Source organism: Ursus arctos, unplaced genomic scaffold, assembly GCF_023065955.2.
Source record: "Ursus arctos isolate Adak ecotype North America unplaced genomic scaffold, UrsArc2.0 scaffold_31, whole genome shotgun sequence".
In the NCBI taxonomy this organism is placed as follows: domain Eukaryota; kingdom Metazoa; phylum Chordata; class Mammalia; order Carnivora; family Ursidae; genus Ursus; species Ursus arctos.
In genome coordinates, this window is record NW_026622997.1 from 28980354 (window position 1) to 29003318 (window position 22965).

The following is a 22965-nucleotide window of genomic DNA, read 5'->3' on the forward strand; positions in this document are numbered from 1 at the left end:
TAGTAGGAGCATCCCTGACTTCCCTCCTAAGTTCCCAGGCCAGGCTCCCGGCCTCGTGGGGAGGATCCGGGAATTCTCCAGCAGGAAATTCCTGCCCAGCCAGCACAGGGACAAAGCCAGGAAAGCGGCCTTGGGGCCATGGGGACCTGCTTGGAGGGCTGGGCTGGGGGCAGGTAAAGGGTCCCTGGGGAGTAATGCAGGAGGGCCCCTGGTACAGGGGTAGGGGCAGGGCCCCATCCTGCTGCCCCTGGTCACAGCCCCTCTGTGCTATGCTCAGTGCCAGGTGCCTTGGGGGATCCTGGTCAGAGGGAGGTCCAGACTTCTAGAAGACCCAACTCTAAATCCCAAAAGCAAGGATAGGCTTGAGTCGGGGGCACACAATGCCGTACCTGTATTGGCTATGGAATGGGGCACCCTCATACCTGACTTTTCGGGGATCCGGTGGGAGGGAGGGCCAGGCCCAGTTTGGACACCAGGAGGTGTTGTTCGCCTGGAATCCTTGACTCAGCCTCTGGGCTGGGGGCTGGTGGAAGGGCCATCTGACTGTCCCCTGAGTCAGCCAGGAAGCAGCCTTGTGACACCATGACTCACCTGTGCCCTAATTATTTCCTCCCAGAGTGTTGGCTGTTGGGAAGGGTGGGGGCCTTAGACTGTGGCCTGTGGGGTTCCCTGGTTCCACCTGGACCCTTTGATCTCTCCCAGGACAGACGTAGCACTCCTCGTGGACCCCGTGGAGAGGATGCCTTCTCTCCCTCCCCCATCCTAATAGGCACCGTGACCTTGTGCCAGCCCATACCCAGGCTTGAGTGGGGAATCCCAGGGCCCAGAGTACTGGAGGACAGAGCTCCTCCCCTCCCTCTTTGCCCTTCGAGTGGGGCCAGCCAGTGGAGTGCACAGGCAGCCCCATATTGGGTTGGGGTAGGCTGGGCCCCCACTGGCAGCTCAGGCTCCTTGGCCGCCTGTGTGAGCCAACTGGCCACTCATTGGTCATCTCTGCTCCTGGGGAAGGGACATCTCATCCTCGGCCCCCACGAGGGTGTGGCTGCTGGGGAGCGAGGGGGTAGGACCCTTGATTTAGTACGGGAGACTCTGAGGTGATCCCTCACTTCTCTGCTTCTCTTGTTCCCTTCCTGTCAAGTGAGGGTCATGCCATCTCCTTGTCCACCTCCCCCCATGCTCCGGGGGGTTCCTATGAACTACAGAGAAGAAGGTCTGTGAGCTGGGAGGTAGCCTGTGGGAGCAGGAAGAGGGTCTGCACACTGGTGCAAGGATGAGGACCTCGTCCCAGCCCCTTGAAGTCCTTGGTGGGTTTGTGGATGGGCCCGGTTTGACATTCCTGAGTGACAAAGGCAGGAGTGATATGGCCCAGGGACCTGCTGTAGGGGAAGGCCCAGTGAGCGAGTGCAGAGGGCTGGGCTCAGGCTCGCGGCCCACATGGAGAGAGCTGGGCATTTCCCAGAGGCTTCCAGGGACCTCTTCAGGTGCATCTGTGGGTCAGACCTGAGGACCAGGTGGCACTGAAAGTGGCCCTCCTCCTCCCTGCGCACATGGCGGGGGAGAGCTGCCATGCGATGCCCTGTGGGTTGGGCCCTGCACCAGTGTGCTTGGCTCAAAGGCCAGAAGGCTCTGGAGCGCAGCCAGGGTGCCTCTCTCTAATCCACTCCGAAGGGCCAGTGGGGTTGGCAGTGGCCCTGGGCCGGCCTGCGGGTTTGAGGGGAGCCATTACTGCCAGAACTCGCCAGGTCTCAGCTCCTTTCTGGGTTTCTTGTCTCTCCCATCTTCTTCCAACTTTCTCTGTTGTCTCTGCATGTGTGTCTCTGTTTCATGCTCCCCCACCCCCCACCATGTTTCTCTTTCTGTATCTCGCTTTTTCACTGTATCTCTGGTGAGATAGAGGTAAGAAAAGCAGCCTCCAGATTATTCTGAAGGCATTTTTGGGAACCAGAGGTGGCCAAAAGGAAGGGGGAGGGGAGTGGCGGGGAGGATGGTGCAGAAGGTCCCAGGGAAAAGTGGTTGGGGTCAAAAGCTGGGCCTGCCTTCCTGGGGAGCGGGTAGGGTCTCTCTCCCTGCGGGCTCCTGGGCAGGACCTTTAAGGAAGATGCTGCCTTGGGCCAGGTCTAGAGTCACTGGTTGTCAGTTTTGCCTATCCCAGGGCAAGGGAAGGGCAAAACCACCTGTATTCTTTTCCAGGTGGGCAATGAAATGGAGAACAGAGAAGTAGAGAGATGAGACTCATTGGGTTGGAGCCCCAGCTCCAACACTGACAAGCTCATGTGACCACAGACAGGTCCCATAACTCTCTGAATCTCAGTTTCCACTTCTGTGAAATGGGCAATTCATGGGGCTTCTTGTGTGGGCTGAATGAAGTGCTATTTGGCATCGAACAAGTACTTATCAAGCATCCCGTTCCTATTTCAGGCACTGGGGAATAGAGCAGAGAACAAGATGTACAGAACTTTTATTTTTTTTTAGCATTTTATTATATTGCTAGAAGGATAGACAATAAACAGATAATACATCAGGGAGTGACAAGTACTGTGAAGAAGGATGAAGCTGGGTAATGGGATGCTGTTTTAGACAGAATGTTGGGGTGGGAAAGGCAGCTCTAAGGAGATGATGTGTAAGCAGGTGGGAGGAAGTGAGGGAGGGAGCCAAGGGGGTTTGGGGGAAAGGGCCTTACAGCAGAGGGCATAGCAAAGTGCAAGGGCCCCGAGGCACTGGCTTGTGTGAGGAACTGGAAGAAGACCCTTCTTCTCAGTGGGAGAGGAGTGAGTGGGAAGGGGAGGACTAGGAGGTGAGGTCAGGAGGGAAGGCAGAGGATATGTATTTTGCCCAGCTGGGTTTTTTCTAGGGCTTATTTGATCAGAGCGAGGAGTGACATGATGTGGTTTAAAAGTCTTCCTTGGTTGCTCAGGGGGCAAGGGACTGTAGGGGGCAAGGACAGACGCAGGGAGGCCACGTCGGAGGCTGCTGGGGTCTCAAGGCAGGTGGCCTCACTGGCTGCTGTAATTATTACAAGGATACGGGGCGGGGGGGGGGGGGTCTCCCACAAGGGAGCGCCCCCTGGCCGACGCCTCTGTGCGGTGGTCAGCCAGGGGCTCCCCCCGCGGAATCTCCCAGCCCCGCCCCCGAGGGCGGAGAGGGGCGGGCGGAAGGCAAGCAGGCGGCCCGGGTCGCGCGTGGGCGACTGCAGCGCGAGGGCGGGCGGAGGCGGCTGCCACGGCGGCCAGTGCAGCGTGGCCGCGGCCCCCCCGCCCCCCGGAGGCCCCGCCGCGACCGCAGAGCTTGCGCATCTGGGCGGGCACGCGAGCCGCGAACGCGGGCTCTTTCTACCCGTGTTGGAGGCGCTCTAATTTGTGAGGAGACCGAGGGTAAAAGACACCTCCCTGCCCACAGGAAATTAACAGCCGGCGCTGTGGGGTAACAGCAGACCCCGGCAATGAAAGCAGATGATGATGTTCCCGCAACAGTGGTTTGGAGACATGCGGGAGGGAGCCTGCCATTCCAGCAGGAAGGAATCCAGAAGGCTTCAAGGAGGAGGCACCGTTTGTGATTTGCGCTTGCAGGGGGAGGCGGAGTTCAACAGATGAAGTGAGGAGGGGAGGGCATGCCTGCCAGGAGAGCTCCGTGGTGATGGGACAGTGTCCAGCCGGCACCACCACCCCACGGTCCACCTCCCTAAACCATCCTGGACTCCTCTCCTGGGCCTCGTGCTCAGTCCACCTGTTCATGTGTAGTCCTTTGCTGCCCGCCCTCCATCCCTCTTCACACGTGCTCTCTCCGTGCCTTTCCTGGCCCCAAATCACAGCCACAGCTTTCCGGGCCTCTCCCAGCTGCTGCCCCACCACTGCAGGTCTTCCGTGCCCCGCCCTCTCCCCCTCCCCCCTCCCCCTCCCCCCTCCTCCCCTCCTCTTCTCTCCCCCGCCGCCCATCCATTCCAGCTCAGCTCCAGCCCCTATCCTCCTGGAGCGCTGGCGTCTCCCCGGCTTCAGAAGAACAGGATCTGCGAGTTCAGCTGCTCTCCCCTACCCTGGACAGATACACCCTGAGGACACGCCCTGGGGGGCTTTGTCTCCCTGTCGGCTGTGGCTGGCACACAGTAGGCTTAACACCCGCTGCTAGACGGAGGGGAGTGTAGGTGGGAGGAGGGGGCCCAAAGATATTGCCGGAGAGACCGGCAGGAGCCAGATTGTATAGGACCACTCTGACCAACCTAAATGGCTTGGTGTTTATTCCCAGGGCCCTGGGAGCCATAGAGGGCTAAAACCTAGGAGAGTGGCATGGAGAGGTATACCATGGAGGGTGGAGTGGATAGGACAGGGGGCTGATTGGCCAATTAGGAGGCTGTCACAACTGTCATAGTGAGAGGGTTATGGGCCCAAGCTGGGACAGTGGCAGATGGAGTAGACAGGAGGACACTTGGGTAGCCGTTCTCAACTCGGGGCTATTCTGTCTGCCAGGAGCCATTTGGCAATGTCTGCAGACATTTTTGGAGTTAGGGGAGGTTGCTACTAACAGCTAATGTGTAGAGACGTCTCTAGCTCAATTTCATCATCTTTAATAAAGGTTACTAGGAGGATTAAATGGTTTAATACATGTTTGGGGGTTAGAAAAGTGGTTGATACATATTAAATGCTATGTAACATGAGCTACTGTTATTTTAAAGCATAAATCCTCTGTTCGGAGCCCTGCACTGGCTCCCCATCACCTAAGTGTGAGCCCGAGTCCTTCCAAGGACTGACAGGGCCCCTTCTTATCCAGCTGCCTCTCCATCTTTGACCCCATCTCCTGCCCTCCTCTTGCTCTGTGTGCTTGGCCTCACTAGCCTCTTTGCTGTTTCTTGCACACACTCCCTCCACTCCTGCCTCAGGGCCTTTGTAGTCGCTGTTCCCTCTGCCTTGGAGGCTCTTCATCTAGGAATTTATGTGATTCACTTCCTTACCTCCTTGAGGTCTTTGCTTAGCTGTCACCTTCTCAGGGGGTGTTTCTTAACCACTGTATATGTTGGGGGGGAAAAAGGCATCTATTCCCCTTCGTCCCCTACTACTGGCTCTGTCCCTGTGCTCCTGTCCTGCTTTATTTTCTTCAGAGCACTTTCATCATCTAACATAGCACCTGTTTCATTTTTTTTTTAAAGATTTTATTTATTGGGGCGCCTGGGTGGCTCAGTCGTTAAGCGTCTGCCTTTGGCTCAGGACGTGATCCCAGGGTCCTGGGATCGAGCCCCACATCAGGCTCACTGCTCCGCTGGGAGCCTGCTTCTTCCTCTCGCACTCCCCCTGCTTGTGTTCCCTCTCTAGCTGGCTGTCTCTCTCTCTCTGTCAAATAAATAAATAAAACCTTAAAAAAAAAGATTTTATTTATTTATTTGAGAGAGAGTGAGCACGAGAGCACAAGCCGAGAGCATAATCCGGGAAGGGGCAGAGGGAGAGGGAGGAGCAGACTCCCCGCTGAGCAGGGCAGCAGATGAGGGATTTGATCCCAGCACCCCGGGATCATGACCTGAGGTGAAGGCAGACGCGTAACCGTAACCGACTGAGCCACCCAGGCACCCACTATTTCATTTTTTCCTGTGCTTATTGTCTCTGAAGTGGAACGTAAGCTTTATGAGGGCAGGCACACTTGCCTGCTTTGCTTGCTGCTGTGTCCCCAGGGCCTAGATACTTATATAGCACATTCCAAGTGTTCCTTAAATATTGCTTTAATGAATGAATGGAGTGAGTGAGCGAAAAACCTTATCAGGAGTCAGAGAAGTAGGAAATGAATGGAGAGACGGTAGAATGGTGGAGGGGAAGGGAGGGCCTGAGTGGACCTCTGAGAGGGGCCCAACCCGAGGTCCTGGCATGGCCCAGGGCACAGAGACTTGCTCATCTGCCCTTCTCGGGCCTTCATCCCAATCTGCTCACTGGGATCTTCCTGCATGCAGTGGCCAGCTCTGCCTGCCAGGCCCTGAGCAGGGCACCCCCAGCCCAGGCAGATGGCCAGGCCTGAACAAAGTGTCCTTTCCCCTCTGATAAGCTGCCTCCTTCCAGGGGCACGCAGGCCAGGACATGTCCTGCTGCTCAGGAAGTGCCCGAGGGCCTGGGTGGGCCTCTGGAGTGGGCATGGGGCCGCGGCAGTAGCCACCCTGCCTGGAGGCCGAACAGAGGGGCAAGGGACAAGGGGCAAGGGCCAGGGCCAACTCCAGCCCACCACCCACTCCAGCTTGCAGCCACTCTTCATTCATTCCACAAAGCTCTACTGAGAGCTGTCCGGAATGTGGCTGGACGAGTCCCTGCCCCTGGGGGTGAAGGCTGCCGCGCACTGGGACGCTGGCCTGCCTCAGCTGCTTTGCCCTGGCCACTGTGCTATGCCGTTGGGCTACAGCAGCTTCAGGGCCGGCGGGGACAGGTGGGGTACTGAAGAGGTGTCTCACCTCTTGGCCTTAGGGCGGGGACTGAGGACCTTGTGTTTCTCCAGGCCTCCCTGACCCCTCAAGTCTCCACCCCCACCCCCCGCAGGTGTTTCCCTGTGCTGCCAGGAAACAACAATTTCTGATGATTGGCTGCTGCTAATTCTAATGATGTTGCTTCTTGGGGGCCCTGAACCCCAAGACCCCAGGCCCAGGATCCTAGCCCCTTCAACCCACATAGGCCTTTTTCTGGCTCGGCACACACTCTTGACTCAGCCCCTTCCTCCTGAAGCCCTATCGTCCCCATGGCCCTGCCTCAACTTTCCCACTGCGCTGCAAAATCTGTGTCCTACAAGAGCGGAGTTTGGTAACGGGGCACAGGATCTTCTAGTGAGTGCAGTAACCTCCCCTGTACATCCACACACGCCAGTGCTTGTACACGCGCACGCACACACTTAGATACCCCTTGGGCATAGGCAGCCCCCCACATACCTCTCCAAGTCGCTGCCAGCCCTGGGCCTCAGCGCCTGAGGACTCCTCGGCGTTCACTGTCATGAACAGGCAGCATGGGGCCGACGCAGGTGCTGAGAGCCAAGCTCTGTCCTCTCGGGGCCCCTGTCTTCAAATCTGTAGGATGGATGCTGGTCTCTTGGTATCCCTCGGGCCCATAACCTGTGAGGTCCCAGTTAGCATGGGGAGGGATCTGTTCTATGATGTTACCTGAGGTGGTTTAAAAACATGGTCCCAATATCCTTTGGCACTCTTTCCAGGGAGGGGGTGGGATCTACGTCCTTCTTCCCTTGAATCTGGGAGGGCTGTGGCTGCTTCCACCAGTAAAATACACTGGAAATGATGCTATGGGACTATGGAAGCTAAGTTATAACAGGCCCATAGCTTCCTCTTGCTTTTCTTAGGACAGTTGCTCTGGGATAAGCCAGCCCCTACGTGAGAAGTCAGACCACCCTAAGATTGCCCAGCTGGAGAGGCCCCATGGAAGTGGTCTCACGCAACAGCCTCAGCTGAGCTCCCCGCCATGGGAGGGAGATGTCTTGGGCATCCAGCCCATCAAGCCTTTCAGATGCCTTCAGCCCCAGGAGACATCTAATAGCATTTGTATAAGACCCCAGGTGAGAGCTGCCTAGCAGGCCTTTCCCAAATTCCTGACTTCTAAAGCTCTGAGCAAAATAAAATGGTGGTCGTTTCACACCCCTAAGTTTTGGATAATTTGTTATGCAGCAGCAGTAATCCAAACATTACCCCCAAACTGTTGCTGATCTTTCCCTTGGTCCCCTTCCCACCTTGTCTCCCAGACTGAACCCCTCCTCCACTAGACCCAAAGCCAGGAAGTGGTTCCCTGGGCTCTTGGAACGCAGTGGGGAAGCTGGGACAGGATACCCACCCTCCCTCTGGCCCCAGGGGGTAAATAGGAACTGCATGGGTTACCCTGAGGGCAGTGACCAGCCAAGCCCCTACAGAGACCTGCTGGGTGGCACCTCCACCCTCGTCCATCTATAGCCGGGGCCCGGGGGTCCCTGGTACCCACCTCTGTGCCTGTGTTGGTCCTCAGCTAGGCCCCACCCTCAGCCCGTGGCCCTCCATGTCTCTGAGGCCCAGCCTCCTGACCCCCGTCTGTTGGCCAAACAAGGCTGGAGCTGGATGGAGGTAGGAGAGCCTGTCGCCAGAGCTCAGAGCTGCAGGAAGCTGGGGCCTTGGACGTGAGTCAGTGCTGGAACTACTGACTGGTGTGGGGAGGGTGCATCGGAGATGTCCGTCGTTTCGTTGACTACTCAGCACCATCCCCTATGGTTGGTAGTTCATTATCCCCATCTGACAGATAAGGGAAGTGAGGTTTAGGGAAGTTGTTTATTCAAGGTGAAGAGCTAGGAAGTGGCAGGTTGCCTTGGAGAGCCTGGTGGTGGTCCCTGTGCACTGACTGCCCCGCAGGGAGCAGAGGTCCTCGGTGTGACCTGCTGGGGCGGAGGGGACCCTGAAGCTGAGCCCCAAGGGATGAACAGACATTGGGAAGATGGAGAATCCTGGCAAAGGCCTTGGGTCTTGGTTTCCTCACCTTTCAGGTGGACAGAATAGCTGTGCCCCTGCCGGGGGCTGTTTGAAGATTCAGTGCGTTGATAGAGACAGGGAAGGACTGTAGAAAGGTTCAGGAAATGCTCATTCTTCTTGGCTCTGAATGGGAACAGGGTAAGCAGCCGGGTGTGTCCTGGTTGGAGGTCTGAACAGGTTCTGGAGGCAGCCTTCCAGCTCCCACTCCCAGCACTCAGGCCCCGAGGGGAGGGAGCTGGAGAAGCTGAAGGAAGCTAATTAGTTTGGAACCCCTGAATTTGGGTTTTTACCCGGGCAGTCTAGCATATTCCTCTCTTAAAGAACGTCAAACCTCTGTCATCCTATCCTGCATCTTCCATCCCCGACAACCTGGAAGTCCTCCCTGCTGTCTAACTTCTTTCCCTGCTGATGTGCATTTTGTCCGTAGGGACCAAGGCAGAGCTAATGAATCATGGTGGTTGGCGCTGGAGTCTGCAGGAATCGGGGCAGGTGCAGCCTGCATGTGGCCCACAGACGGTGGTACCCAGAGAGCACCCATCCTGGGCGTGGAGGCCCACTGCAGTTGAAGTCAGAGGAAAGCTCTAGATGGAGGCTGGAGGCGCAGGCCCTGTCCCGATGGCGAGAAGCTCTTCCTGGCCACCCCTGACGAGGAGTTCTAGGCAGGGTCTGGGAAGGCAAAGGAACTGCCCTCTGGTGAGCTCTCGTGGGTGAGCACATTCTCCTCCCAGATTTCCTGTCTGCGACTCTTCTGCAGAGGGAGGATTAAGCCGGCAGGCTCTGGGGGTCAGGCAGGACTGAGCCGGGGTCCCAGCTCTGTCACTTATTAGCTGTGTGGCACTGAACAAGTCCCTTCACCTCCCGGAGCTTTCCTTATCCACGACATTGGGGACAGCGTACTAGCTGTACAACCTTCACCAACGTGTTAGATAGCTGTTTCCACTCCATCGGTAGCGTGGGAACGATCCGTTAGCCGTTTGATTGCCTTCAAGTCCCCTCCACTGTGCAAGCCTCAGTTTTCTCCTCCGTAAAATGGGACGGGGATGAGGCCGCCTGAGTGCACTAATGCAGCCATAGCACCACCTAGGGGTGGGCAACAGGTGTTGGCAGTGGTCTGTCATGAATCCTTTCCCCCTCCAGGCTCCTGCTCCAAGTGCTTGGAGAGCCTTCCTCTTAGTTCCCCCAGGAAACCCCCGGACAATACTGAGGGCTGGCTGATGTCTCGGGCTGCTCCTGGGTGTGGCTAAGTTCAGAAAGAGGGCAGAGAATGACAGCAGTGCCGACCAAAGAGGGAGCTGCTAAGGTCCAGCTTGGCCCAACCCATGTAGGTCTGCTCTGGGTCAGGGGCTGGGCAGGAGCTGGGTGCCCTGGAGACTGGGGGGCTGAGGCCCTCGGGGAGCTCTCATCCTGCTGCCCCTGCAGAGTGGCCAGCACACAGCACAGACTCAATAGGTATCTGTCAACTGGCTGAACGCAGGCCTCCTCCCCAGACTGCCTTGATGGTCTGAGGCTGGGTTTGTTCATGCCTACCAGGAGGGCCCCTTCCAGAGAAAAGCCTGTCCAGCTTTGACAGCCCAGACCCAGAGGGTTTTACGGCACTGGGGCCTCAGGAAGGCAGCACCTTGCTCAACAACTTGGGGTGTTTCTGAGCACCCTGGGACTGCCTCCAGAGCTTGTGATGTCGGGGTGGGACTGGGGGCTAGGCTTCACCAGGCCTCAGGAACCCTCCTCTCTTCATCTTGGGCTGGAGAGGAAGAGAGTCCCAGGAGCTCGGTGGGGGTGTGGGAGGAAGAGGCTGATTGCTCAGCCCGGGAGTCCCTCCTCTCCCCCCGCTACTCTCCATCTGGCCAGCAGCCTCCCCCGCTGCCCCAGGACAAGGGCCCTAGTGTCTGTCAGCTCCTGGGCAAACAGCAGGCCTTTCTCTCCCTCTCCTCTCCAGAGCGCCTCAGCCATGACCCTTCCCTGCCCCCTCCGAAGGGCATGGCACACCCCTTGCTGCTGGACCTCTGCTTTCTGAATGATCCAGAAACAGAGGCTGGCAAAGCTGGCATAGGAGCCAGCCCTGTTTGGTGGGTGAACCCCTATATTTCAGCCATTCCCAGCTTTGGCCAGGCAGCCCAGGCAAGGGCCGGCTCACAGGGCCTCAGTCCTGCCAAGGTGGGCGTGGGGCATGGCTGGAGGCCAGGACCCAGCCCAGGTGGACTTGACGTCATCGTCTTGGTCTCCTGCCAGACAAAGGCTGCTCCTGCCTGGCCCTGGCCCCAGGGAGATTTTCCATGCTGGTCCCCTTTCCCAAGAGGATCACTGGGATGATGTCCCCTCTCCTTCTCACCGTCCTCTCTTGTTGGCAGGTGAAGGGCAGAGGCCTGGGCAGCTTCCCCTCATGGTGCAGGGCCCTTTCCCCAAATCTGGAAAGAGGCAGAATTGCCAGAGACCTGCCCCCTTCTTGGGGGCTCCAACATGCTGACTTGGATAGAAGGATGGGGTGACCTCAGAGAGTGACTGGGAACTGTAATCAGCCTCCACTGTGACCTCCATCATTCCTGACTCCGACTCAGAATTCAGGGGGTTTTGCAGCTCAGTCCAGACTCCTGTACTTACTTCTCCTGGCCAGTGGGTGTAATGGGCACTCAACAACTGATTGTTCAGTGGGGGAGGGGACTCAGGCATGATTTGTGGAGAGCTTGATAAAATCTTCTGCCTTATCAATGTTCCCTCCTTGGTCATCCCACAAAACAAAATCCACCATTAGATTGTCATTTCTTTCGATCCACAAGCACTTCTCTTTATTCAGACCCCTCAGGACTATGCAAATAAAGACAATTGCAGAGAATATTTGCTGACTGAACTAAGGGCTTTACAAAGTACTTCCTTATGCTAGACATTCTCCACTCACCCCTCCAGGTCCACTGTCTATTCTTCTGCACTTGCTCTGGGCGGCCCTGGGAAGCTGACCTCTGTGGCCTGAAGTACTTGGCTCCCTTGCCCTCTGAGCAATGAGAGGCGCTGGTAAGACTGGAGGGCAGGAGAAGAGAGAGGTCCAGGGGTTTGTTTCATGGGCCACTTTTCAGGCTTGGAGCGGTAACAGCTCTCCACAGTTGTTAGCTCCAGGGTGCTGTACCATCCCTTCTCCGGGCCCTTGACCCTGCCACACCTCTGTGGGTGGACCCACTTGTTAACCTCTCTTCAGTCCCTCGTTGGGGACGTGTTGGCAGTTTCCTGCTGGGATCTTGCTAATACAGTGCTCGATCCTTATTTTACACACAAGAACATGGAGGGCCAGAGGGGCTGTGCAGCTTCTCCGTACAGCAGACAAGTGGTCAGAGTCAGGACTCCAGTGGTCCTGCTCCAGAACTTCTGCTTTTCATTTCTGCTTGTGGAGGTGCCTGGGGAGGGGTCACACCTTACCTGCCCGCACACCTCAGGGCACAGGAGGAGGGAAGACCTGGGTAGACCCCCCTGTTTCAGGACTCCAGAACCAGGATGTTTCTCAAGAGGTCAAAATGAGAAGGAATCATGCTTCCTTCTGTGATCAGAGGAAGTCCCAGAAGATTCTTTTCTCTCTTCACCAGCCCAGGAGCACATGTTAAAGTTAGCTGGCCACATTCTTACCGTCCGTTTCCTCTTTGGTCCCTTGCATGTGAAGGTGGTCAGCCATGTCTGAAATAAGTAAATATGGCATCGATGACTGGGGCGTGGGGGTGGGGTGAAGGCAAACAGAACAAGTATTGTTTCCTTTCAGGCTTCCTGAGAGGGTGAGTGTGTGTGAGGGTGTGGATGAGAGTGTGGGAGTTAGAGTGTGAATGTATGAGGGAGAGTGTGTGCGTGTGTGAGGGAGAGTGTGTGACAGGGTTCGTGTGAGTGTGTGAGAGTGTGAGGGAGAGAATGTGAATGTGTAGGAGAGAGTTGGTGTGAGTGTGTGTGAGAGAGTGAGTGTGTGAGACAGTGTGTGAGGGAGAGTGTATAAGAGTGTGTAAGAGAGGGGCGCCTGGGTGGCACAGAGGTTGAGCGTCTGCCTTCGGCTCAGGGCGTGATCCCAGCGTTATGGGATCGAGTCCCACATCAGGCTCCTCCGCTATGAGCCTGCTTCTTCCTCTCACATTCCCCCTGCTTGTGTTCCCTCTCTCGCTGGCTGCCTCTATCTCTGTCGAATAAATAAATAAAAATCTTTAAAAAAAAACAAAGAGTGTGTAAGAGAGCATATGTGAGGGAGAGTACACGAGTATATGAGGAAGACAGTAGGTGTGGGTGTGTGAGGGAGAGTGTGAGTTTGTGAGGGAGAGTGTAACTGTGGCATGTGCGAGTATGTGACGAGAGTGTTGGTGTGAGTGTGTGAGGGAGAGTGTGTGAGTGTGTGTGTGTGAGGTGAGTATTGGTGTGTGTGAGGGAGAGTGCAAGTGTGAGTGAAGGCTCCTGAGGCGGTAGCGCTGGTGGTGGCTAAGTGGTTACTGTGGGCTGGGGTGGCCGCCCAGGGCAGCTTATGGCATGGGGAAGGAATTCTCTGGGAATCCCAGAGGGCCTGGGCTGGCACCCCACCCACGGCGGGTGACCAGGCTGGGTGGTTGCTGCACTGAGTCAGCCCTTCTGGCCCGACTCCGCCCCTCCTGGCCCTGCTACCCTATCCGGAGTGAGGGGCTGAGGAAGCCCTTCAGAAGTACCTGTTATTTGCTTCAAACCACAAGATGGCACAGCTAGCATGGGGGGTGGCATTCCTACCCCTCCCAACTGCAGTCATGGAGGGCCAGAAAAAGGTTAAAGAACAGTCAGAGCCAAGAGTGAAATCTGGGAAGGGGATGTGAACTCTGTTTACAAGAAGTAACCTGAGGCCCAGAGAGGTCTGTACTCTGTGCAAAGTCACACAGCAGAACTGGGAATGAGTCTCCAGGAGGCAGCTGAGGTGTGGGTGGGGGCATACTGGTGAAGGAGGCCTAGGATTCACAGCTGGTAGCCCCTCCTATGTCCAATTGTCTTCTTGCCCCCACAACCCCCGAGTGTTCCCTCTGAGTCCAGGGAGAGGGTCTGAGCACCACCGCCCTTTCTTTTCTCACCTCTTCAGGCCCAGGTCCGACAGAGAGTGGAGGTAGGTTTCCTGGAAGTCCTGCTGGCTCTTGGAACTTGGGGGTTGATGATTTGAACATCTTTATTTTTATTTATTTTGAGTTATAGGCTGTATATTCACATAGTCCAAAATTCAAAAGTTAAGAAAAGAGACGGCACAAGGTAATTTCCCTCCAATGTAGCCCCTATCCCCTCCCCTCCCCCTCCCAGAGGCCCCCGCAATCACTGGCTCCCTGTGAATCCTGAGTTTGGGATTTCTGACCAGAGCTTCCCGTCCCTTCTGTTTTCCCTGTAGGAGAGGCTCCCATGGGAGGTGGGTGCAGCGAGACACCCAGCCATTGACGTTGGGGCCTGGACCAGGTACCCATTTGCCCTGGGGCTGGTGGTGACCTCCTTCCTGTGTCTGAACTTGGCCCCAGCTTAAGAGCATCCTGCTGGAGCCACTCAGGACGGGTGGGGCCCACTGCTTCTCCTTTTCAACTGCTTAGAGCAGCACCCCTGGAAGCTCCCTACCCTCCACCTAGGGGACCCAGGCACCTGCACCCTGAGCTGGGGCTCCCACAGTATCCTTTTATCTCTTGATATAATTTATACACTTTTGCCACCCTTTTTCTCCTTGACAGTTCAAATCTACACAGACTTGGGGCGCCTGGGTGGCTCAGTTGGCAGAGCACGTGACTCTTGATCTCGGGGTCATGAGTTCGAGCCCCACACTGAGTGTAGAGATTACTTAAAAACTATCCACACGGACTTGTTAAGCACTCACTGTGAGCCCGAGCTGGCCTGGAGACACAAAGTGAAAGGGACACAGCCTGCTCCAGCGAAGAGCTCACAGTCGCCTCGGGGAAGCCAGAAAGGAGAAAGATCATTCCAGTTCCAGACAGCCCGTGATATGTGCCTTGGTCGGAGTGGGGGAATTATAAATTCCACATTAAAGAGTCTGACAATGCCAAGTGTTGGTGAGGGTGTGGTTCAGTGGGCACACTCCTCGGGTCTGGTGAGAGGGTGAGGAAGAAGAGCCACTATGGAGAGTAATTTGGCAATTCTAGGAAGGACCTTCCCTGTGATCCAAAAATTCCACTTTTTAAAAAAATTAAACCATTCTTTTTTATTTTAATTTTTTTAAAAAATTTATTCATTTGAGACAGAGAGATACAGAGAGAGCAAGCATGAGCAGGGGGAGAGGCAGAGGGAGACGGAGAAAGCCGGCTCCCTGCTGAGCCAGGAGCCCCACGTGGGGCTTGATCCCAGGACCCTGGGATCATGACCCCTGGGATCATGACCTGAGCTGAAGGCAGACGCTTAACCATCGGAGCCACCCAGGCGTCCCCCAACAATTCCACTTTCTAAGTTCTCACTCTAAAGTAGAGTTTTTAAAAAATTTTGATAGTATCCTCAATAAGCATACACCGCACGTTCATGACTGATGCAACTCTCACCCTGCTAATTACCCTGACCACGTGTGATGCACGTTATTTTCGAATCAGTTTTGAGTTTTAAAAATGCTGACCTTCACCTGCTAAATTGATTTGACCCATTGATAGGTCTCCAGCCGAAGTCTGAACAATGCTCCCACGTGTGTGCACAGGAGACAAGAAGGCTTACTGCAACATTGTTGTCATAGCAAAAACTGAAATGGGGCTTTCGTGATTACCAACAAAATGGGTAAAGAAATTGTGACATGGTTGGGAAGTGGACTATCACATTGTCACGCCACTGCCGCACGTATGAAAGGGTACACCCAGGGTGAGACCATCTAAAGCCGTCCAGAAGGGAAAGCCCTGCAGAATGGTGGCATATTATGATTACGGGTATGATACACCCATGTTATTTGTGAATACATCCCTATGTGGCATAAACATGAAAACTGCACAAAATGATGCCTACAGCAGAATAGCGTTATCTCTGGAGGGAGTTGGAGGGGAACGGAGTGGGGGGGTAGCATAAAGAACTTCAACTCAAGTTTCAACGTTCGGTCCTTTTTTTTTTTTAAGATTATTTATTTGAGAGAGATTGAGTGCGAGAGCACGGCTGGGGGCTGTGCAGAGGGAGAGGGGGAGGGGCAGAGGGAGCCGAAGAAGCAGACTCCCAGCTGAGCAACGTGGCATCATCCCAGGGCCCTGAGATCACGACCTGAGCCCAAGGCTGACTGAGCCACCCAGGTGCCCCTTAAGGTTCAGTTCTTAAAAAAATATATTGGAACCAAATTTTGCAAAATATTAACATTTGACAAAGCTGAAGGAAAGGTACCAGGCCCTCACTATATTTTTAATATATTATTTTATTTAATTTTATTATTTCTTAAAATATTCCATAATAATACTTAGGGGACTGATGTTCCAGAACATCAGGGAAGGAGACTTTCTTCTGACTGTGAGAAGAAAGAGGGGAACTACGGAGGGAAGCCCATGAGCAGGTGCAGAGGTAGGAGTGGATGAGGTCCTGGGTAATGAGAATGCACACCTAGTCCTTCCTAACTGGGGACGCCTTGCTGATGGCCTTATTCGCTTCCCTCCCATGCTGGCACCACACCTTCCCTATTTAACAGATGGAAACAGAGTCTGGGACTCGAACCCAGGCCTGTGAGTCAGAGACTGTGCTCTTGAGCAGTCTGCAGGACGGTTCTTCCTTGAAGAACAACCTTTGTGTCTGCCCGGGGTGCAGGGGCAGGGAGGTGGAGAGAGGGTCTGGTGTGCTGAGCTAAGATGTGTAGACTGGATTCTGTCAGTGATGAGGACATTCAGGAGGATTTCTAGCAGGGGGACAGCGGGGTGAACTCATTATAGTTGTAGCATCTGAACCTTTCTTTAAACAAACTCTAACTCCGAACCCAGAATCTAAAAGAGCTTACAGGGCGCCTGGGTGGCTCAGTCGGTTGGGCGTCTGCCTTCAGCTCAGGGTCCTGGGATGGAGCCCCGCGTGGGGTTCCCTGCTCAGCGGGGATCTGCTTCTCCCTCTGCCTCTGCCCCTCTCCCTGCTCATGCTCTCTCTCATAAATAAATAAAATCTGAAAAAAAATTTTTTTAAATTAGAAAAAATAAAAGAGCTTATAGTAGAGTTGATTTGACAGAAGCAGGTGACAGGGCCCTAGAGCCCCGGGATGGATCCTCTGGGAACACAGCATGGACGCCATGTTCCAGAAGAATACCTAGAAGCAGTGTGTGTGGCAGGAGGCTGGCAGTGGCATCCCTCCTCCGTTGGATAAGAGTTGTGCTGTCTTCCCTCTTCCCCCCAGTCCTCCTGGTTGGTGGAGGCACAGAGGTCCAGAGTACTCCTGGGCTGGGTGTGGAGGGAGAAACAGTGGCATGTGCTTCTGGGGGAGAGAGGCCTGACCTCCACTTCCTGGCTGTGAGACCTTAGCTAATTTATGGAACCACCTATCTGACTCTCAGGAGTGGGAAGACATGGATTCTTGGATGTGGTTGGGGCAAGCAAGGCGCATGTTCCGAGTGTGGCCACTGGAGAGGGTGCTTCCAGCACATTCCTCTCCATCCTTGCTGTGTGGGGAGTGGGGAGGGCAACTGGGCTGGGGCTCTGCTCCATCAGAGCCTGGTGCTCAGCAGAGGCCCGGCACATAGTAGGTCCTCAATAAATGCTTATGGAATGGATGCAGATGTCTCCCTTCTATCCACGGGGACCTGACTTCTGGGAGCAAGAGTAGCTGTTTCCACAGGGCTCCAGGGATGGACAGCGCCAGCTCCAGGGCAGTGTGGGAGTACTGGAGAGAGTACTGGGCTGCCAGTCAGCGGCTGGGCTTCTGGCTCCAGCTGCCACGAATAATATACAGTGTGACCTTGAAGTTTGGTGCGCACTTTCTCTGGGCTTTTGTCATTTCTTTTTGGCAGAGAAATCAGAATGAGGTTTTTCAAACTGCAGTTAAATGTTTGGTACATTTAAAAAAACAATTAAATGGGTCACAACCAGTATTGAAAAACCAAACAAAATACAGAAATAGAACAGAAAATATCAGAGTGCGTCGCAGGTCATAAGGGTAAGTATTGTTTTGTGAAACTATTGTTTCAATTATATATAGATGACCATGTGGACTGCTGTGATGTAAAATGTATTTATTACTGTGGGTCCTGGTAAGAAACTGTAAAACACGGAGCTCAGCAAACCTGGAGGTGGCCCCCCTCCCACCTTCTAGGGGTCTCTGTGAAAAAGCTATACACCCAGGACTCCTCTCTTCATTCACTTGGGTCAGCAGCTGTCTCCTTGCTCTAGCTGCCTCCACCCCTCCCTGGGTCTCTCTTCTTCCTGCTTCAATCCAGTCCCCTCCTCCCTTTCTCCCGGGGACAACCCCCCCACCCCCACCCCCTTCCCAGGAAGTCCGGGTGGGGGTTTCAGAAGAGAGTAAATGTGATCCAGTGGGGGTGGCCGTGGGCACTCTGTCCCAGGAGTTAAGATAAAAGGACTAAGGAGCAAACACCCAAGCACCCGGGGAACAGAATAGAAAGTAGGCGAGCTGGGGACGTGGGTTTGAGGGCAGGACTTCGTGCTCCAGAGCTCGGCGGCGACACCGCAGCGGGTCACTCCCAGAGGGCCAGCACCGGCCTTGTCATTGTTGGCACTCGGTGCGCTATTAACTAGCCAAGGTAGCTTTCTCTTTCGCCACCTCCCCACCCCCCTTAAAAAGAAAGATAGAAGGAGCCAAGAGTTTTGGAGCCAACTCCTGGAGAGGGAGCGGCTGAACTGATTCGGAAGTTGGATCTCTTTGTACACAGGAATGCGGAGAGAAAAAAACAAAACCCACCCCATTGCTTCATTTCCCCTCCAAGCCCAAGCGCTTTCTATTGTGCAATGAAAGGGCTTTTCACGTTGAGAAAAATGAATCCCGATTTGCGCTGCGAAGGAATGAGCGCGTCTCTCCGTGCGAGACGGCTCTCAGCTGGGACGCTCCCGGGTCCTCCGCGCGCGGCTCAAGGTAGCGCCTGCGGGGGCGCTGGACCCCCTTCCGCGCGCGCCCGCACTGGCTCTCACCGACCCGAGGGCAGAGGAGTAGATAGCCCGGGGAATCCCGAGGGCAGAGAGCCCCCACTACGGCTGGGCCTCCCAGGGATGGCGGTTCCGCGAGTCTGTTTGGGAACTCTCTGGAGCTGTAACTCCGAAGCGGGCGACCCGCTGGAGCCCCAGGACTCCTCGGAGTCGCGCGGGGCAGGCGGCTCGTTGGCGCCCGGGAGGCCTGGCCCCGGACGCGCTAGGGGCGCAGGGCGCGGGGAGGCGGGCAGGCGCACATGGGTGCCGGCGGGCCGGAGGCGGCGGGGTGCGGGGGGGCCGGGGTGTGGCTTCCCCGCCTCCCGGGCGGGATTTGCATGTGTGTGTGGCGGCCCCAGACTTCCTGCTCCTTCTACGCTGCAGGTACGCGCGGGCCGGGCCGGGCGGGCGGGCGGCGGGCGCGCCGAGACGCGGGCACCTCCTCACCCGGACGCCACTAGCGGCTCCCGGGCCGCGCCGCGCCGCCTTCCGCTCGGGTGGCCGCTAGCCCGTCCCGGCCGCGCCGAACGCCCTGCTCGCGGGTGGGGGCGCGCCCCTCCGGCCTCCGCGGTCATCTCCGTCCTCTGCACCGAGCCTGGCCGCGCGCGCCTTGGCGCCCCCACCGCCCCGGGTCCCCGGCGGGCCGCAGCCATGAGCGAGATGTCCAGCTTTCTCCACATCGGGGACATCGTCTCCCTGTACGCCGAGGGCTCTGTCAATGGCTTCATCAGCACTTTGGGGTGAGTGAGCCGAGTTCGAGGGGGGCGCGGGCAGGGAGGGGGCGCCGTGGGCCCTGGTGCCACTTGCGGGCGTCCTGCCGCCGCCCCCGGACAGAGAACCTGGAAGTCCCCAGCTTCAAAGAGCGAGGTAGCGGTTCGCCTCCTTCTTTTAGAGAAAGGAAGTTAAATGTTTGCCCAGGTAGAAGTCGGGGACCCTGCGGGAGTTGGTGGGAGGTGCCCCGTCCGCGAAGCCTCCACCCTCGCGCGCTTGCCTTTCTTCCGACCCGGAGGAGAGGCCGAGACTTCCTCTGCAGGTGGTCCCGGGGCGGGGCAGGTGGGTGGCTGGGGCCTGGGTTGGGGGAAGGCATCCGGGCCTGGACGTGACTGGCTCTGGGGGTGGGGCGGAGCTGTGGGGGAAGGCAGGCTCAGCCGGGAGCCCGGAGTCCTCTAGTTACGGTCTGGTCCAGTCGCACCTTTGAAGGGTCTTACCTTTTCCTTCTAGTTCTCTCCTGCCCTGCCCCCTTCAGTAGGAGTGCCTTCTCTAGCCCTCCCCTTCCAGGAGTCCCAGGTCCCGGCCGGCTGCCCCTCTCCCCGCCTCTCCCTGTCAATTTCCTGCGCGGCTCATCTGGCGCCCCTCGGTCCCCGGTCCCAGGATCTCCCGAGCACTTTACAAACATTAATTAATTCTGGCCGTCACCCCCCAGGGTCTGGATAGCAGGAAATCTATTCAAGTCCCCGGAGAGGGCTGGGCCTAAAGCAGGCGTAGGGCAGGAAAGGAATTAGGCAGAGCGAAGAGGTTTATCTTCAAAGCAGCAGTTGGGTGAGTCGCTGGGGGTTGGGGTAGAGTGGTTTCTCCACCTCTCCAGCCAGGCTCCAGGGCAGGGCCTGCTGCCTTTGTCCCATTTTCAGTCTGGGGACTTAAGTTGTCTCATCCTCCCCACCACACCCCCTCCTCATCAGGATACCAGCCAGCCACAAGGTGCCTCCTGTCTGGGGGCTTTGGAGGACAGCCCTGGAACCCTCAATCCAGGTCTGACTCTGGACCTGGCCTGGCCTCACCCTGAGCCTGGGAAGTGGGAGTCACCTGGCTCCCTCCGTGTCTCCCAGGATTGTTGGGAGTTTGGCTCTAACCCTGTTGGAAAGCGAATGCAACAGGCCTGTGGGGGTTGGTGGGCTGGCTTGCCAGCAGGGGATTCTCACTGGGAACTCCAGCATACCTGCTCTCCTTATCTCAGCATCCTTCGTGACTGTCTCTTCGTGATTCCCTCCCCGTTCAGATGTGGACTCCCCAGCCACCAGATTTGACCGATCTTGCTCATTGCCCCAGAGGATGGGGGTGGAACCACATCTGGGCCAGCATCTGTGCCGGCCTCCCACAGAGCACTGACCGGGGTGGTGGGGGTCCCCGGCCGCTCCTCTGGCCAGGGCTGTGCTCGGGGCTAGCCTGCACATCAGAGGCACACAGTGAACTCCTCTGGCAATGCTGAGGGAAGCAGGAGAGAGTGTGGGGGCTGTGGGGGAAATGGGGGCAGATGGTGGAAGCCCCCCTCCTAGTGTCTGAACAGCACTGGGGCTTTTGCGAAATGATCGACTTCTCTGTTGCTTAGTGCCTGCGTCAGGGCTGAGCACAGAGTGGGTGGTTTTTAAGTACCTGTGAGATCTGTCAGCATCGGGAGAAGCATCTCTTCTGCCCTTCACACAGGCCTCATCCTCGTACAAGAGTCTGTCGCCTGCCAACATAGCTTCCTCCTGCCTTGGTCCTTCCTGCCCCCGGAAGCTGCTTCTTCCAGTCCATTTTGACCCTGGGGCAGGACCTGGTGACCTCCAATAGGGCTTCTTTCCGGGGTGCCTCTTCCCTGTGCAAACACCTCCAACAGCTCCCAACTTTCCAGCAATGGATGCCCGCCTCCCGGCTTGGCCTTCATAGCACCCTAACTTAATTTTTTTTTCTAACTTTTCTATTTTTTTCCCCCCCACCTCCCCTTTCACAGCCTCTGAAGCGCTAGGTGCATGGCGCTACTCTGATTCCCGGAACCTACCCCACTCTCTCGGTCTCCTTACCTTTGCTCCTGTGTTGCCCCCGCCCTTCAGCCAGCCTCCACCTGGGTAAATCTGACCCACCCTCTAAGACCTAGTGCAAAGTGACCTCTTTTGAGAGATCCAGCTCCTCCTCTCACAACCTGGCAGAATTAACCCTTCTTCCTCTGTGCTTTGCCCGGCTTTGCCCAGATTCCTCTCTGGGATTGTGCTGTTTCACGATTAGCTGGAGGTTTCTCTGTAGGGCCATCTAATGCTGGGCAATTTGCCAGGATTAACTGATTAATTACACCATGCATCCGCTCAGCGTGTCCACAGCCCGTGTACGGGGCACTGGGGACTCGGTGGCGACGGACGGAGCAGTGTGTCCCACCTTCTTGGAACTTAGAGTCAATGAGAGAATGATTTCTGAGCATTGCTAAGTCCTTGCCACTCAAAGGGTGGTCCGCAGTCCAGCAGCATCAGCATCGCCTAGAAGCTTGCTAGAAATACAGGACCTCAGACCTCTGCCTGCCCCTCAGAATCTGGATGCTCGTCCCTGTGGGATTTGGTGCCTTAAAGTGTAAGCTGTTCTGCTCTAAGTCAAATTCTCTCTGCCCCATCCTCACCAGCATCTTTCTTTCTCTTTCTTCCTTCCTTTCTTTCTTCCTTCCTTTCTCTTTCTTTCTTTCTCTTTCTTTCTTTCTTTCTTTCTTTCTTTCTTTCTTTCTTTCTTTCTTTTAGATTTTATTTATTTGAGAGAGAGAGAGAGCTCAAGCAGGGAGAGGGGTGGAGGGAGAGGGAGAAGCAGACTCCCTGCCAAGCGGGAAGCCTGATGCAGGGCTCGATTCCAGGACCCTGGAATTATGACCTGAGCCAAAGACAGACAGTTAACCGACGGAGCCACCCAGGTGCCCCCTTGCCAGAATCTTTCTGCCTTTCTCCTTAACTCTGGTCCCTTTTGGCCTTCACCCTGGCTCCTGGTGCCCATGCCTGTGAACCCTAGAGGCTGATTTGACTGAGTTCCCAGGCTAGCCCAATGCTTGATGTCCAAGAGGTACCCAGTAAGGACTGGATGAAATGAATTTGTTGAAAACAGGGGCGGCCTTGGTGGGCAGAGGGCTGGCCAGCTGGGAGATGGGAAAGGGGGGCATTGGTGGAGCAGGGAGTCTGGGGAAGCCTTCAGATTCTGGCCAGACTCTACGGGGCAAAGTGGAGGAGGCCAATTAGAGCTTCCTGAATAATTAGAGCTCCAGGGGAAGATTGTACATTAACTCTGGGTTGGGAGGGTGGGAGGGGTCTGGGCAGTAGATCCTGGAGCAGGTCGAGACCTCAGCAGGGACGGGAAAGCAGGCCCACGCCTGTTCTTGGCAGGAGAGTGTGGCCAGGGCCACTGCCTCACACCTCACCCTGGATGGAAGGCAGCAGAGGCCAGGGCTGGAGTGACTGGTCAGGGCCGGGGAAAGGTGGAGGATTTAATGTGGCTCCTGGCCAGTGGCTGTGGGGACCTGGCCCTGAGTGTGCAGGCTGGGCCCCTCAGAGTCTGATATCTAGTTCCGTGAAGATCTCTCTTCAAGGCCACTCTCTCTGAGTGGCCAGAGGGGTGGACCCAGCCCACAGGGTATAAGTTGGGGAGTGTAGGTGACCTGGGTCTTGAGACTGAGCTCCCAACATTTGTCAGAGTGCATTGGAACACCATTTGGGGGCTCTCAGGGCCTCTGGGCCTGTAATACCCAGGGCTGGGTGATC

The 22965-nt window shown here is 56.1% G+C and overlaps 1 protein-coding gene across 2 annotated transcripts in view; it reads left to right on the forward strand.

Annotated features, from left to right (window-relative positions):
* The first annotated feature begins 18886 nt into the window (after positions 1-18886).
* Positions 18887-22965, forward strand: part of ITPR3 (inositol 1,4,5-trisphosphate receptor type 3) — a 67138-nt gene continuing 63059 nt past the window's right edge. For both annotated transcript variants that reach the window (XM_026482674.4, XM_044378331.3), the window contains exon 1: positions 18887-19221. In XM_026482674.4, coding sequence (XP_026338459.1) covers positions 19133-19221 — 89 coding nt within the window. In that variant the 5' untranslated portion in view covers positions 18887-19132. The remainder of the gene's footprint in view (positions 19222-22965) is intronic.